Source organism: Cyprinus carpio, chromosome B13, assembly GCF_018340385.1.
Source record: "Cyprinus carpio isolate SPL01 chromosome B13, ASM1834038v1, whole genome shotgun sequence".
NCBI classification, from domain to species: Eukaryota; Metazoa; Chordata; class Actinopteri; order Cypriniformes; family Cyprinidae; genus Cyprinus; species Cyprinus carpio.
The window spans coordinates 18,077,706-18,092,633 of NC_056609.1; the positions used below are offsets into that span (position 1 = coordinate 18,077,706).

Genomic DNA, 14,928 nt, shown 5'->3' on the forward strand with positions numbered 1-14,928 from the left:
CACTGCAGCTGCTGTTAGAAACTCCAGTTCCCATAGAAACAGTCTGTGTCCTGAGACACATGCTTGAGACTGTACATGCGCAATGGCTGGACAAACTTGAAATATGCATTTTTAAATGCTATTAGAGCATAAGATTAAAATTTAAGGGATAGTTCATGTCAGTGTTGTAGCTGATTTAAAAAAAACATGGTTTAAATGTGAATTTAGCAAGTTTTTGAGATTTTGGTAATTCACTATAGAGGTAGAAAGGAGTTAGTCTTGCATGCAAGAAATAGCTGCCCAGAGGCATTGCAAATATGGCAGTTGAGTGAAATGACTAGCCTCAAAGGGACTTTGGGTATAGTCTGCTGCATCCTCCACAACCCAACACTCAGAACTGGCCTGCAAAATCAAGAATTGCAGCGTGCAAAATTGCATTTAGCATAGATTTTGTGAGCACATTTGTGCCGCTATCTAATTTACATAATTCCTTTAGTGAATCAGACGCTAAAACAACAGAGACAGCGTGTCCAAATAAGCGGCACAGTGAATTCCCCTTTGGAAGATCTCTCATGTCCTGGACAGATCGCGGCTGTCTCTTTACTATGAGGAAGATGCTAAGGTGTCACATTTTCCAAAAGTGTCACAAACGTCTTCACTTCACTACATGATTCTTTTGACATCTCAGGGGTGATGAATTATTAAACAGTTTCCACTAGGAATGTCAGTGTCTGGATCGGTTTTTCCTTTTTTGTCTTTTTGTTGTTAAAGACAAACTCAAGTTTCCTATCAGTACCGAAGAAGAACAGGGTGTTCTGACACTCTCCTTACAACCGTATCCCTGTTCTGTATCACTGTTCGCGTCACATCACAATGTCAAAATACGTCACGTCATAATGCACCCCACAGCCCTGAAGCCCCATGAGTGCTGTTTTTTGATAAATATAGAGGTTTTATTTATAGCGACTGGAGCGGTAAGTGAAAGGATATGCGCAGGAAGATGGTAGAGTGGTTTGGAGTAAGGGCAGAGACGCTTGAGGACAGAGTGACCCAGATGACAGCGCTGCCAGAATAATCACCCCCTCCCAGACTAGACAAGCCCGGGCTGAGGCGCTGCCGCAGGAGTGTTCACCACGTGATGTCACTTTTATTACGCCTCGGCTTCACTCCGCACCACAGACGGCCCTCATGAATATTCGCCAGCTGACTTCCGGGGCTCTGCTGCTCACAGTAACACAAATGAGAAGTAGAGCCTATGACAGTTTAACAGTATGTAACACATTCTGGCTCACTGTGTCCTTGTGAATGCAGTGTGAATAGGAGATATCACACAGTAATACTGGGCTGGACTGGTGAAACCTGCCCAAAACAACACTGCGATGAGCCCAACTTAGAGCCGTGAGTGTGAGACTCAGCTGTGTTGAGGATTTTTAATTTGTATGTATAATAACACTGGATAATAATAGATTGGGAAAAAGTTTGTAATTCTTACTTTGACGTTCAAGGCCCATGCATTTCCAGTGACCATCAGTCATTTTTATAAGTTCAAAATAAATGAAAATGACTGTCACACTCACATGACATAATGTCTGTCTTTTCCGTGTGAATATGTGCATTATGTATTTGTGCTGTCCAAATTGCATTCAATATATAATCTGATCTGCATTCTCTTTTATATAGTAGTTATTTGCTTTAAATTTAAGTGAAAAATGCATGGTCAGCATTGATATCACTAAGCATTTTCAATATGTTTATGCTCAGTAAATGCACTGATTTGATCAAAAGTGACAGTAAAATTTTTTACATTACTACAAAAAGTTTTCTTTCTATGTTTTCTATTAAAAAAAGAACCTGGAAAAAACACATAATGGTTTCATAAATAAATAAATATGCAAGCAGCACAACTCTTTTCAAAATTCATTTTTATAAGAAATGTTTCTTGAGCAGCATGTTAGTATTATTTCTGAAGCATCATGTGACATTGAAGACTGGAGTAATGGCTTTGCCATCACTGGAATAAAATACATTTAAAAAACATATTAAAATAAAAACCAGCTATTTTAAACTTAAGAATATTTCACAATATTGTATTACTGGATTTTTTATCTAATAAATGCTTGAGAATAAAAGTCTTCTTTCAAAAACATCAAACAATTCTTACCAAACCTGAACGGTAGGCTAGTGTAAATAATATTGACAGATAAGAAGCAGAAAAAGCGGCAGTTTAATAGAAAGTAAATTTTTTAGACAATATTTTACACATATTTGTCATATATTTATTATAAGTATATTTATTATAAGGGAAATTTATTTATGTTTTGTAAGTGGGTCCCTTGTATGGGGATTGTAATATTAACAAGTTTATGTCACAGTTTGTCATATCTTTTCTAGCCTAAATAAGTTTGCTGTAGGTAAATCTAGCTGTGGTTAATGACAATTATTTTTTTCTATGTGTTTTACAGGTTATGGCATCTCCAGTCTCTCAACTGAAGATAGTGAGAGGTGGGAAAGCCGCAGGCTGCTGCAGGACTTTGACATTGACAGCAACTACACTGATGAAGTGCAGGTTGGGCCCAATGCTGAAAAGAACTGCACACCACCAGGTAAGAGGTTTAGCACCACATACACAAAAAACCTCACACAGTCTACCAACTCTTTTGGTTCAATAGCACTGATGAAACAGGAAAATGATAGTTTTTCTAAGGAAATTGGCATGCCAGATGACTAATGTCGCAATGGAAGTTACACCTCAATATGATTAAGCAAGAAGTCAGCAAGAAGTTTCACTTCTGAAAATCAATAGTAGAATGTTCATATTGGAGCGTGAATTGGATTGTGAACTAGGTTCTATGAACATTAAGATGTTTTCTAAAATGAAATTTTCCCATGTCTTTTATGTGTTCTCCTCTGTTTTGTGAGTCCACAGAGGTGTTAGTCCTATATCAGGACTATCAGTAAGTCAGACACTAACTCTTTTGTTGCGTATGAGTGAGTAATCTCGCTGACACAGACTTTGATATTGTTTCTCTTGGGGCTCACTGACTAGAGAACATAATGTGTATTTCAAACCATAGACATCGGTGGGCTGTGACCAGTTCAAAGGTTAACAGTGGGTTTCTGGCCAAGGTGAAGATCAGACACATCACCTATAATGAAGACATTAAGGCTTATAAAAGTATTACTACTGTAAGAAAAGTCAACTGAACACAACTCTTTTAGCTGCTATGGCTGAGTTTGATTTGGAATTTGGTTAATGTCTGTACAAGATCCCATGGTAAACACATTCACACCCACTTTTAATTTCTGACAGAATTAGTATAAACAATTTGACGTTTCCAATCTGTTCCTCATTATTTTTCCTCATTGTTATTCATTGTTTATTTGCACGGTTGGTGTAGATCTTCTGTGTAATTCGATGCACTAGGCTAAAGTGTGCTCCACACTCTTGGACAATGTGAAGAGGCCAATTAGAACAGGTCTGAGGGAGAGGCGAGGATGAACAAAGGGGTCATCGATACTGTGTGGGTCTATTGATTGACCGTCTCCCTCTTCTTTCAAAGCTCTCCTCTTTCCCCCTGCAATGCATTTACTGTAGACAGGATCAACTACAGCACACTGTTAGTATCTGATTCCACTTCACTGCTCAGTTTGCTTGCTGCTCAGGAACTTTATACATTTTCTTATAGCCGGGCTATATGTTTTTAGTGGCACCAAAAATATTTGGACAATGTTGCCACATTTAATAATGTATAAATTCCTTTGTATTATATAACACAATATTCGTGCTGTCAAACGATTAATCGCAATTAATCACATCCAAAATAAAAGTTTTTGTTTACATAATATATGAGTGTGTACTGTGTATATTTACTATGTATCTATAAATACAAACACATGCATGTATATATATAAGAAAAATATGTTATGTTTATATATTAAATATATTTATATATAATATAAAATATAACAATATAAATATATACATGTAAATATTTTCAAAATATATACTGTATGTGTGTGTGTATTTATATATACATAAAAAACAAACACAGTACACATACATATATTATGTAAACAAAAACTTTTATTGTAGATGCGATTAATCATGATTAATCATTTGCCAGCACTACAAAAAATCAAATCCACAGGCATTCATTCACACATTCATTCATTCATTCATTCATTCATAAAATTATTTTACTGTATTTGAAAGAAGGTCCTCATGCTCACCAAGCCTGCGTTTATTGATAATCAAAAATACAGTAAAAATAATAAGGTATGTTAATACAGTAATATTGTGGAATATTTTTACAATTTAAAATTCTTTAAATTGTAATCAAGTCTTGTCACACTTTTGATCAATTTAATACTTTCTTAAAATCTTATAAAAGTCAATAATAAAATAATAAAAGTATTATTTCTTTAGAAAAAATCTTGCCAACCTCAAACTTTTTAATGTTATTGTAGATTCAAAATAAGACAAAAATTGGATAAGTAATACAAAAATGGCTCAAAAAGTTAATTGTTAAAATTATTTGATTTTTATTTGTTTGCAGAGGCCACATACAGTAGTTTGAAATTTTGGTTTCTAATGCAGTGAAATAATGCATATATTTTTAAATGAGGCTTCAGTGTCCAAATACTTTGGGGCCACTGTATGTCATAAATACTGTTATTTTATGTGCGTTGGCATGACTTTTATATTTTATATTTGGATAAAGTAGAAAAGTGGAGTGTTTTAGGCTTGAGGGAAACACTTAATCTGCAGTGAATACAGAGGAATGTCAAGTCTTATGGATGGTGAGATAGAGCAAAACATAAGATTTGACATCTGTCCAGAAATAAAACAGAGCAGGAGGTCATTTTCCATGTGGAGCCATTGTATCTGCAGTGAGCTCAGTGTGTAACAGCCCAGCTCTGCTGTTATGAGGTGTAAAGGGAGCAGCTTTGCGTCTGTAACACAGCGTGGCCTGCCTGCTTTTGTTTGTGTTTTTTTCTGTGGGCGGATTTGGGTGAATGTTTCCAAGTGGGGTCCTGGAGTTTTAGGAGGCTGTGTTTCTTGCCAAGCATCTCCTTGATCTCGCCGTTAAAGAGCGAGCTGTGCTCTTAAGCTCTCGCTCGTGTCCAGATGCCCGCTCCCCCACCCGTCTCCAACACCAGCCTGGCGCCTTGGCACAGGTTGAGGGTTTCCTTACTCTGCTGTTTGAAACTATTCTTCCTTTAATACAGCTGTAGAAGTCTACACATTACACTAGAGAATAAGTCTTGCTCTTATCCTGATATTCAAACCTGGTTTTTACTACACATACACAAGTGTTGGGAATGACAACACTATTTAAATGTATTAATGAAGACCCTAAATTATCATTACAGACTGTGAGAATCAATGTCAAACAAGAAATTTGCACATCAAGAGTTTAGGCTATTTTTGACAAAGTGATAGTTAGGGCTTGCATAGACTAGTCGAGTAATCGAGTGATCGACTACTTCGACCACTAGTCAGCCCAGTCGGGAACAATCGACTACTTGAGCATGCATTAACCATAATGCATGCACAGAGTTTGCAAGTACGATTGAATTTTAGGATTACAATATTGCGTGTAGCTGTTACTTTCTATGACTTTATCTATGTTGCATGTAAATTTAAAATATGTAATGTAATAATTAGGGTGTGCCCGAAGCCGAATACTGTATTCGGAATGGCACGAAGAATGGCTTCAAAAACGAATAACGGACAAGGAATAATTAATCAAAAATATTCGGCTGAGGCTGGCACAGTCTGGTGTTTGCTAGATAACAGTTGAACCAGTGGATCAGCGCAATATTATACACAGACCACTAAAGTAACGTAATAGAGTGTGAAGTAAATGAATGTAAACTTTATGAATGAAAAGAGCGCAAATCAAACACCGCATTGCTGTTGCCTCTCCGTGCCTCTCTCAGAAATCAGAGCTTGGCAAGAGTAATATCACCTATAATAATACATCATACAAGTTCTATTATTTGTATATATTTAAAAGGCAATGATGTAAACCTTAGGCTACGATCTGATACGAATGAATGGAATAAGCACAGCACGCTCACCAATCAAACAGCCCCATTGCGCATCTAGGTCTTTCAAAAAACAAACCAGTTCTCTCTCAAGAGTAGGCTAAAAATCAACTTAGATACAGATACATTTTCTACTTGGCCTACATGTTTGCATCTTTATCTTTTGCTGGTTTGCGTTGCAGGCACACGCACATATGTTTAGTGAAGTTCCAAAAAAGACTCGCTTAAAGAGTTCTGCGTAATGAAAATGTGCTTGTTCAAATGATCACTAAACATTTGTTATGACATCTCTCTGCTTGCATGATAAATATATTTTCAGAAATTAATAATTATTTTAGTTTAACAGCATGCTTGTTCAGTGAAACTGTAACTATGAAAAAAAAATTGTCATAACGGTCTTATCAAGTAACTGTACAACATTCAACCTGGTTTTATCCGAATGCAGATATGAATAATTTAGTGATTGTTACAGATACAAATACAGATACAAATACTGTTACATCAAAATTTTAATATTTAATTTCATAATTATAAAGTTTTGACAATTTACATATTTAATTGTTGCATTAGGCAATAAATTTATAAGCGTTTATTGATAAGATCTACTTAATGTCCTTTCATTTACAGTAGCATGAACCACGAGTAGTCGAGTAACTCGAGCATTTTTTAAATAAGAAATCGACTAGCAGAAATCAGTAGTTGTGCAACCCCTAGTGACAGTAGACTGGAGACCTATTATGATGCCGTTAACAAAAATAACTTGTTTTGCCTTTGATATTAAAACTGTATTCACCAAGTTTGCATTAAATTAATTAAAAGCAATAGTAAATACATTTATACAGTGTAATATTTATATTTTCAGCATTTATTAAAACATTTATTTGAACTTTCTCTTGAACTTTGTTTTGAACTTTGCTCATCAAAGAATCCTGATCATGGTTTCCACAAAAATATTAAAAGCACAACTGTTTTCAACATTAATAATAATTAATAACAAATCAGCATATTAAAATGATTTCTCAGCTTTTCCGTAACAAGAAATATGTATTGTATAATATATTTTTAAATAAAAAGCACTGATTAATTTTTTTAAATCAAATAAATAATAACATTTTTTATAAATGTTTTAATTATCATAATATTTCATAATTATTTAATAAATTATAATCATTTTATTCCTCACAATATAAGCTCTCTCTTTCTCTCTGTTTATTGGGCTTTGCAGGCAGAATCTCCCTTTCTCAGCATTCTTTCATCCTTAGTGTATGGGTAGTCATTTAATTTTTCATGTGCTCTGCTCTCCCGTGAATCTTCAGGAGTTCTGCCTGTGCACAAATCCTCCTCTGCACTTCCTGAATATTCACAAATGCATCATAACAATCAGACAACCCGTCATTAGCTTGATTACTGAAGTTAATGAGCTGTTAATTATCTCTTCATCCATCAACTCCTATTGTCTGTCACACGGCATTTAATGCTGCTCAAGCGTTAACAGTGACTGACTGGAAGCCATGATAATAGATTATGACCTTTGAACCAATATCAGTAATTAACTTTACATAAAAAGTTTACCCACTGGAACTGATTTTTTTTTTTTTTTTTTTTTGACAAATCATTGATACAAGTTAAATATAGTATTTTAATACAAATAAATTATTGATCTGAACAATTACAGCTAACCAATAAATTCTGATCTTATTATGTTGTGTTGACTTCCTCTAACTGAAGTGTGCTCCTGTTTTTGTATTTCTATGTACGCAGTTGGACATTTGCCTAGCAGATGAGTCATGTGACCTGACCTTTGAGAGCAGTGCTGACCTTAGGCTTACTGCAGAAAGAGTGTGTAGGACTGCTCAGCTGAAATGTGACTACACATGGAATAAAATGCCTGCTCTCACCTTTTTTTCACCTGTCTATTTTCTCTTTGTTTTCTCTTTGTGGTTGCCATGCTGATGTCAGGAGGACCACAATATGGTTTTTATCTTTTTAGTGCTCAGCCGACACATTTTCTTTCTACATTTCTGTTCGGTAGTCACAAGAAAAATTCTGTAATGTAAATATGTCTTTAATAGTGCTATTAAAGACATAGTTCACCCAAGGAATATACCTAAAATTAAAAAACTAAAAATGATAAAGAATATTTAACATTAACAAAATATAAAAAAAAATTAAATTTTATTTCAGCTAGTTGACAAGGCATAATTTCTCATTTTAGTTTAGTTTAAATTTGAAGTACTAAATAACTAAATAATAAAAATAAACACTTAAAACTAATTAAAAATACAAAATAAAAAATTCTGTCATTATTTACTCAACATCATGTCATTCCAAACCTCCCGTTTCGGTTGATGACTATATTTATCTTTATTTCTAAGAAATGTGTTGACTGTTTTTGGCCCATTCACTGAAAAAAAACCTTATTGTTACTTATTGAAATTGTACAGAAAAAAAAACCTAAAATTTTCACATTAGCACTGTGGGTCTGATTATAAATGTACCAAGTCACCTTACGCATGACCTAAACGTGCCCAAAAAGAGGATGCAAAGAACAACAGCAAAGAATACAGTCACATAAAAGCCACGAGACAGAGAAGGGGACAATAGAGATGTCCAGAAAAAACAAGAAAAAAGCGATTTAAATCAGTGGGATGTATGTCTATACACCATGGGAGTAAAATCGGGGAGCAATTGTTGCAAGAGAATGCTGCATGGGTAGTTAGGCAAGTGGTTTACCTGTACCTCACATTGACAAAATACACACACATACACACACACACAGAAAACAAACACGCACATTATGAAAAGATGAACATTCAGCATGCAAGCAAACACAGCTTGGTCATTTAACAACTTTCTACCACTTGAAACGGAAAGCTGCAAGTGAACTAAGTTGCCCTTTTTTGGTTCTGTACAATTCATAAAAAGCCTGTATCGTCCTCAATAGTGAATGTTTTGTAATGGGAGAGAGAGTTTTTTCCTCTGTGTCAGTCATATTCATGTTCACCAGAGGGCTCTAATGAAGCAGAACTGCTTACTTGTCAAAGTCTGAGGAAGAAACGGCATTATTCTACAGTGTCCAATGAAGACCCATGGAAGCGGTCAGTGTTCGCATAGGAACTCCTGATTTGGACACAATGCCTTCTTTACAGAGTGTTGTGTGCTCTTAACATGGCCTTTGTTTACAGTTTACACCACCCTCGCCTCAAACAAAGGCTCATTTACCAAAACGCCAATATTGCAGTTATAAACACAGCTTGTCTCTCTCTTTTGAGAGACAGAAAGCACTGAAAATGTGCTTACCATGCGCTTTACCAAAACGCCAATATTGCAGTTATAAACACAGCTTGTCTCTCTCTTTTGAGAGACTGTCACTAACTCTTTCTCTCTGTTTCTTCATTTTACTCTTTGCTCCTACAGACATACACACTATGAATGCACCATATAGCATATTGGATATTGACCATTATAATACTTATAATTTTTAGAAAACAATTATAATACTTCATAAAAATGAAAATAAAATATATAAAAATCAGGAGTCGGTTTGAATTTTTCATGGTTTTGGAAAAAAAGTATCTTACGCTCAACAGGTGTGCATTTATTTGATCAAAAATACTATAAAAGCTGTAATATTGTGAAACATTATTACAATTTTAAAAAGCCATTTTCTATTTTAATATATTGTAAAATATAATTTATATACAATTTATTCTTCAATCTGCAATCTTGAACAATCACAATCACAATCCCAATCTTAACATTAACATTCATAAATCAGAAATCATTCTAATATGCTCAATCTCCAATATGAAAAATTGTGGCCTGTGCTATTAGTGGGTGCATTTTATTCTTGTTTTTATTTTTTTTTGTTGTTGTCATAATTTTTTTCCTATACTGGGTAGAACATGAGAACATCTCCATGGAGACCCACAGATCTACTTCCACTTTGCTTCAAAGCCATATGTTTTGGTCCAGCCTCCCTCCTGCCACAAGTACAGAGTGGAGAAAGAGAACCCTTAAGACGCTTTTTTTTTGTTTCCATGTTTTACCTCCCTGAGCAACCATCAGATAAACAAGAAACTCAAAGTAAAAGCGCATCACTCAAAATAAACCAAGGCTTTCTCAGGAGACATTCCCTGGTGGCTCAACCTGGATCTTTTAGACACAATCTTTTTCCTGTGACTCCACTCCCTTTGAGGAGAGATTTGTGGGAAATGCTGAGGCAGAGGATATGAAAAAAGAGAAATGCTTCATGCAAGCAAGATTCCCAGAGGGGATGTTGTTTCTTTAAGTCCAGGCAGGCTGGAGTTTGTTAAAGGTGTGGAAACTCTGGTTGAAAAGGATGTTGCCATGTGGTTGCTAAGATGATTTAATAACATTTAGCAATTCTCTATATCAGATTATCAGATTAATTTGTCCTAAAGTCTGTATGATATTCTCATCCCTAGATTTATTATTTCAGTGTCAGTTTATGGTTGTTTTCCACTTTTTTCCCCTATCTACCAGGCAAAAAATCCATTTATCATCTCGTCTCACATATGGGATGATTTATGTGGCAAAGTTTAAAACATATGATAATTATGTATATTTATAATATAATTATCATTTTTATCATTTTTAAAAATGTGTTTTGGGCTAGGTACAACTTTTTTTCTTGTTCTATTTTAGAATTATCTTGTTTGATCAAAAGTACAGTAAAAAAAACAGTAATATTGTGAAATATTATAAAAAAAAATTATACTTGCATTATTGTTCCATTCTGTTACATATAACATATAGACTTGTCCTTTCATTACAACGTTCTACATCACATTACGAGCGTGTGTTTGGAGTTAAACAAAGCATGCATTTCAGCTGAGTGTGTATATGTAGTGTGTGTTTGATTGTGGTGCTGTGATGTAACTCTACATAAAGAATGGCCTGCGGACAGTATGACAGGCTGAGGACAGTGGTAATGTGGATTCAGGAGGATGCACTGGCCCGAGGAGCTCTGTCACATGTAGATGAGAAGGTCAGAATGTGCAAGACTGTGTGTGTGTATGCGCACATGAGGGAAGTTGTATCTATAATTGCAATTTGTATTATAAATTATTATAAACGGAAATATTAGTCAAGTGCTGAAGTGTATAATTTCAAATAAGAAAAACATTTTTTTTTTATTATTTTCTAATGTGAATTTATTATTAATGTTTATTACATTTTCCTTTTTTTTTCATTTAGATGTGTAAGGTATTGGGCTGAATCTTAGTTACCTGCTTTACTTGGAGCTGGCAAGACTGATATGAATGTTGCTTGTATATTATCTCCTGCTATCTGAGCACTTTGATGTCTGAATGCATTGGTTCACCACTGAAAATGACAGGATGACTAAATGCACACAAACACATTATTCATACACATGAATTAGCTCAAATTAATGCAGATGAATTCTCTTACTTTCTGGATGTGCGCAGCCTACACAGAAAGAAAGATGACAGTAAGAAACGATTATTGTATTTAGTCCAAAAATGTTCATCCCTTTATTAGAACGTCTATAATACTTTAATGATATAAATTACACATTATATTATACATTGTCAGCGTGTTGAAGCTGGGGGTATGATCTTTCCACTGTGATTCGTAAGGGGGTCTGGGATCAGGCATGTGGGGGGGGTGGGTTAAATGTCAAATTACTCAGCGCAATGACGACGAAGCCTGCTACACGCGATGTGTCGCTGCAAATCAGCATCTTTAGCTCTCTCTCATTCTCGTAGGGTGTATCTGTTTTTGTGTATGTGGGTTTGTATACACATTTGAGCTTTGCTATAAATGGATATCGAGATGATGTTGCACAATGTTGCAAATTCCCCCAGTTCCTTGAATAGTTTGAGAAGGCCAACATCAAAACATGGAAATCATTGTAATCACTCATGCGAACCCAGAGTCATAATCTAAAGACTCAGGCAGAAAAGGGTCCGGTAATGCATCTGTGTTATTGTGCATATGAGAAGCACCATTACTCTTTGCCTTCCAGGCGTTTATAGGACATCCACACCTGCTTGAAATCAGGGTTTGCATCATCTTTGATGATGAAATGTTGGGTCAGGCTTAGACTTGATTTACTGTAGCTGTAATCTCATCTCACAAATATTTGCTTCTAGCTGTCAGAATCATTCCCCAAAGCAAGTAGGTTTCTGAAGAAAAGTAAGTCATGTACTGGAAAAACATATAGTGTGTAAAATACCTCCACAGCCTGACTGTTATAGTTTTCACAGTGTGTAGTGTGTAGAAAGTGGTATATAGTGTGTAAGATGTAGCATGTCGTGTAGCATGTAAGGTACTGTACAATGTGTAGTGTATACAGTAGCTCATAGGTTGTAGCATGTAGCTTACTGTATATTGTGTAACATACAGTATAGTGTAACTTGAGTGTAATGTTAAGCATGTATTTTGCAGTCCGCAGGGTCACTAGGGTCTAGCATATACAGGTTTTATCAAAAATTGTTGTGTATAGAAAGCATGTGCAGCTGCATGCAATTAGGGATGCTCATATTGACCGTTTAACCGTTAACCGAAAGTAAAAATTTTGACCGATTAATACTATCAGTTAAACGGTTTAAAACGTTTTTTTAAGGTTCTATTTTTTAGTTTGCTGCATGGTTTAAAAATAAAATAGCCTACTATATAGCTTATATTTATTAACTCACGGAGCGCGTCGGCACGCGCAACCACACACGTGACACATGCCTGAAGAATTTTTTTTTTTTCCGAGCAAGGGAAGCAGAATGAAGCGAGCGAAAAGAAGCACTGTGTGGGATCATTTTAACAGAAAGGGCGACGAAGTTACCTGTAAATTATGCGGCGCCGTATTAAAATACAGCAGTAGCACAAGTACGATGCAGCACCATTTACGAAGCAAACACCCTAAAGCTTCGAGTGATGAAGGGCAACAAACTTTGCCCTCCATGTTATCAGGGAGAAGATGCGATGAAGGGCGATCTGAGGAGATAACGCAGAGAATCTGTTCAATGGTAATTTTTGCACAAACGGAGAAAGAAGCCGCAAAAGCAAAACTTATTGAAATGTGTGCTGCTTTGTTTTCTGCCGCGGGTCTAATTGTCAACAGGCTGCGCTCCAGACTGATCCCACATCACGTTGATATGTTGCTTTTTTAAATAAAAATTAGACAAGGTGTTGAGGTAGGGCAGCTATTTTTATTTAACGAAAAATCTTAGTCTAACGAAAAAATTGCCGGTTTTTGAAAGCTTCGTTCAAACGGATTCAGTGTTTTCTTTTTGTCATCTTAATTTGTTAATTATTTAAGTTTAAAAAATATATTTAGTGTAGGCCTATTTTGTTTTTTATTTGTATTATTTTATTCTATTTTTCTCTCTCACTGTCAGAAATGCTGCAGGTGCGTGGAAATTTAAACTGAATCCAGGTTCTGTTGTTGATCTGTTCTGTATGCTGCTGTTTGCACTTTGCACGTTAAAATAAACCCTTTGATAAAAAAAAAAAAAAAAAAAAGTTTGTATTTTTTTAAAGGGTCACAGATACGCGTCAATTTTATTTGCATTTAATGCCAATTCAATATTATAATCTTATCAGTTAACGGTTAATAATCGATTAACGAGCGGCGGTTGTCGGTCGGGAAAATTAATCGAAATGAGCATCCCTACATGCAATGTTCAGATCTGTCAATTATTTCTGACAATAAACCAGTCTATATCTTCTATGGAGAAAAAATTACTACATAGGATGTCTACTCACACAAACGACGACACACATCCCTGAACACACACACACAGACACACATCCACCTGCCCACCCACACTCCCACAGATGTTGTGTGGAAGTGGTGTGAGGTTTTCTTGTCCTTGCATGGGTCTGTGTTCTGACTCATGTAGTATACCTGCAAGCCGAACCCATCTACAGCTCTTTCACAAACCACAATGAAGCAACTTTCCACATAGCAGCCTAGGGCACGTCGCTCTCATAGTATCGGTACTTCCAGATAAAGAAGTGGCGTAATTAGACATTCTCATAAAATGTTGCTGTAATCGTTAACATACACATTAACACTTAACAGTGTTACATTATGAAGTGTGAGTAAATTATGGTAGATAACAGTGCGAATTAGCTCTTTTTCATCTCAGCGCAATTCTCTGTGATCTCGGGGCTTCAGTAAGTGGAAACCCAGGAACCACCACTTTGAGCCGTTGAGCCTTGTGACATCTGTGGGGACGTTATCATCAGTGCCCGAGCATCTAATTGGTATTTCTCGGCATGATTTGCTGTGTAACCAGAGCAATAAATCACAGTTAACATAGACATCTTTGCACACCATTAATCTCATTAATGCGTTTTTTCCTTTATAATGAAATCAATTTTAACAGACTCAGGACATATTTGAGCTGCCTCTCCCAGGGAGACTAAAATGGATAGCCAAGGACAGTACCTCAAGGGAGGCATGTATTTTGATAAATTGAATTCACCTCAAGGTCACAGAGAAACGTCTTGAGACACTAAACCCACTGAACTTCCTGAACTATCAAACTCCTCATGTTTGCAAGGTATTAAATTCACTCAAAAACGCCCGTCCATTAAAAGGTGTTTCCAGCAGTCCTGTTTTAAAAACAGGCCTGAATATCTTTTGATTGTAATTCTTAAAATTTGGCATAGGTAAAGATGACAGGTAATGTTAATCGTGGACTGGAGGAACAGTTACAAAATACTTACTGTTTCAGTATTGCAGCTTGTGTTTGTATCACAAATTCCTGCATTAAAGTGTTTGCATGTGTTTTCTGGTTAGTCTGTACTAAAACTTGAACAGCGCAAATGTACGTTGGATGTTAAGGTTTAAATATTGTGTGTTCCTAATGGGTGTTCTTCAATATGTTGCTTTTTTGAAACATATGT

The 14,928-nt window shown here is 35.7% G+C and overlaps 1 protein-coding gene across 1 annotated transcript in view; it reads left to right on the plus strand.

Moving 5' to 3' along the window:
- LOC122139427 (sodium/potassium/calcium exchanger 3-like) overlaps nucleotides 1-14,928 on the plus strand; it is a 74,368-nt gene that overhangs the window by 17,424 nt on the left and 42,016 nt on the right. Inside the window, exon 2 of the mRNA XM_042736990.1 lies at nucleotides 2,442-2,582. Within this exon, the coding sequence (XP_042592924.1) occupies nucleotides 2,442-2,582 (141 nt within the window). The remainder of the gene's footprint in view (nucleotides 1-2,441; nucleotides 2,583-14,928) is intronic.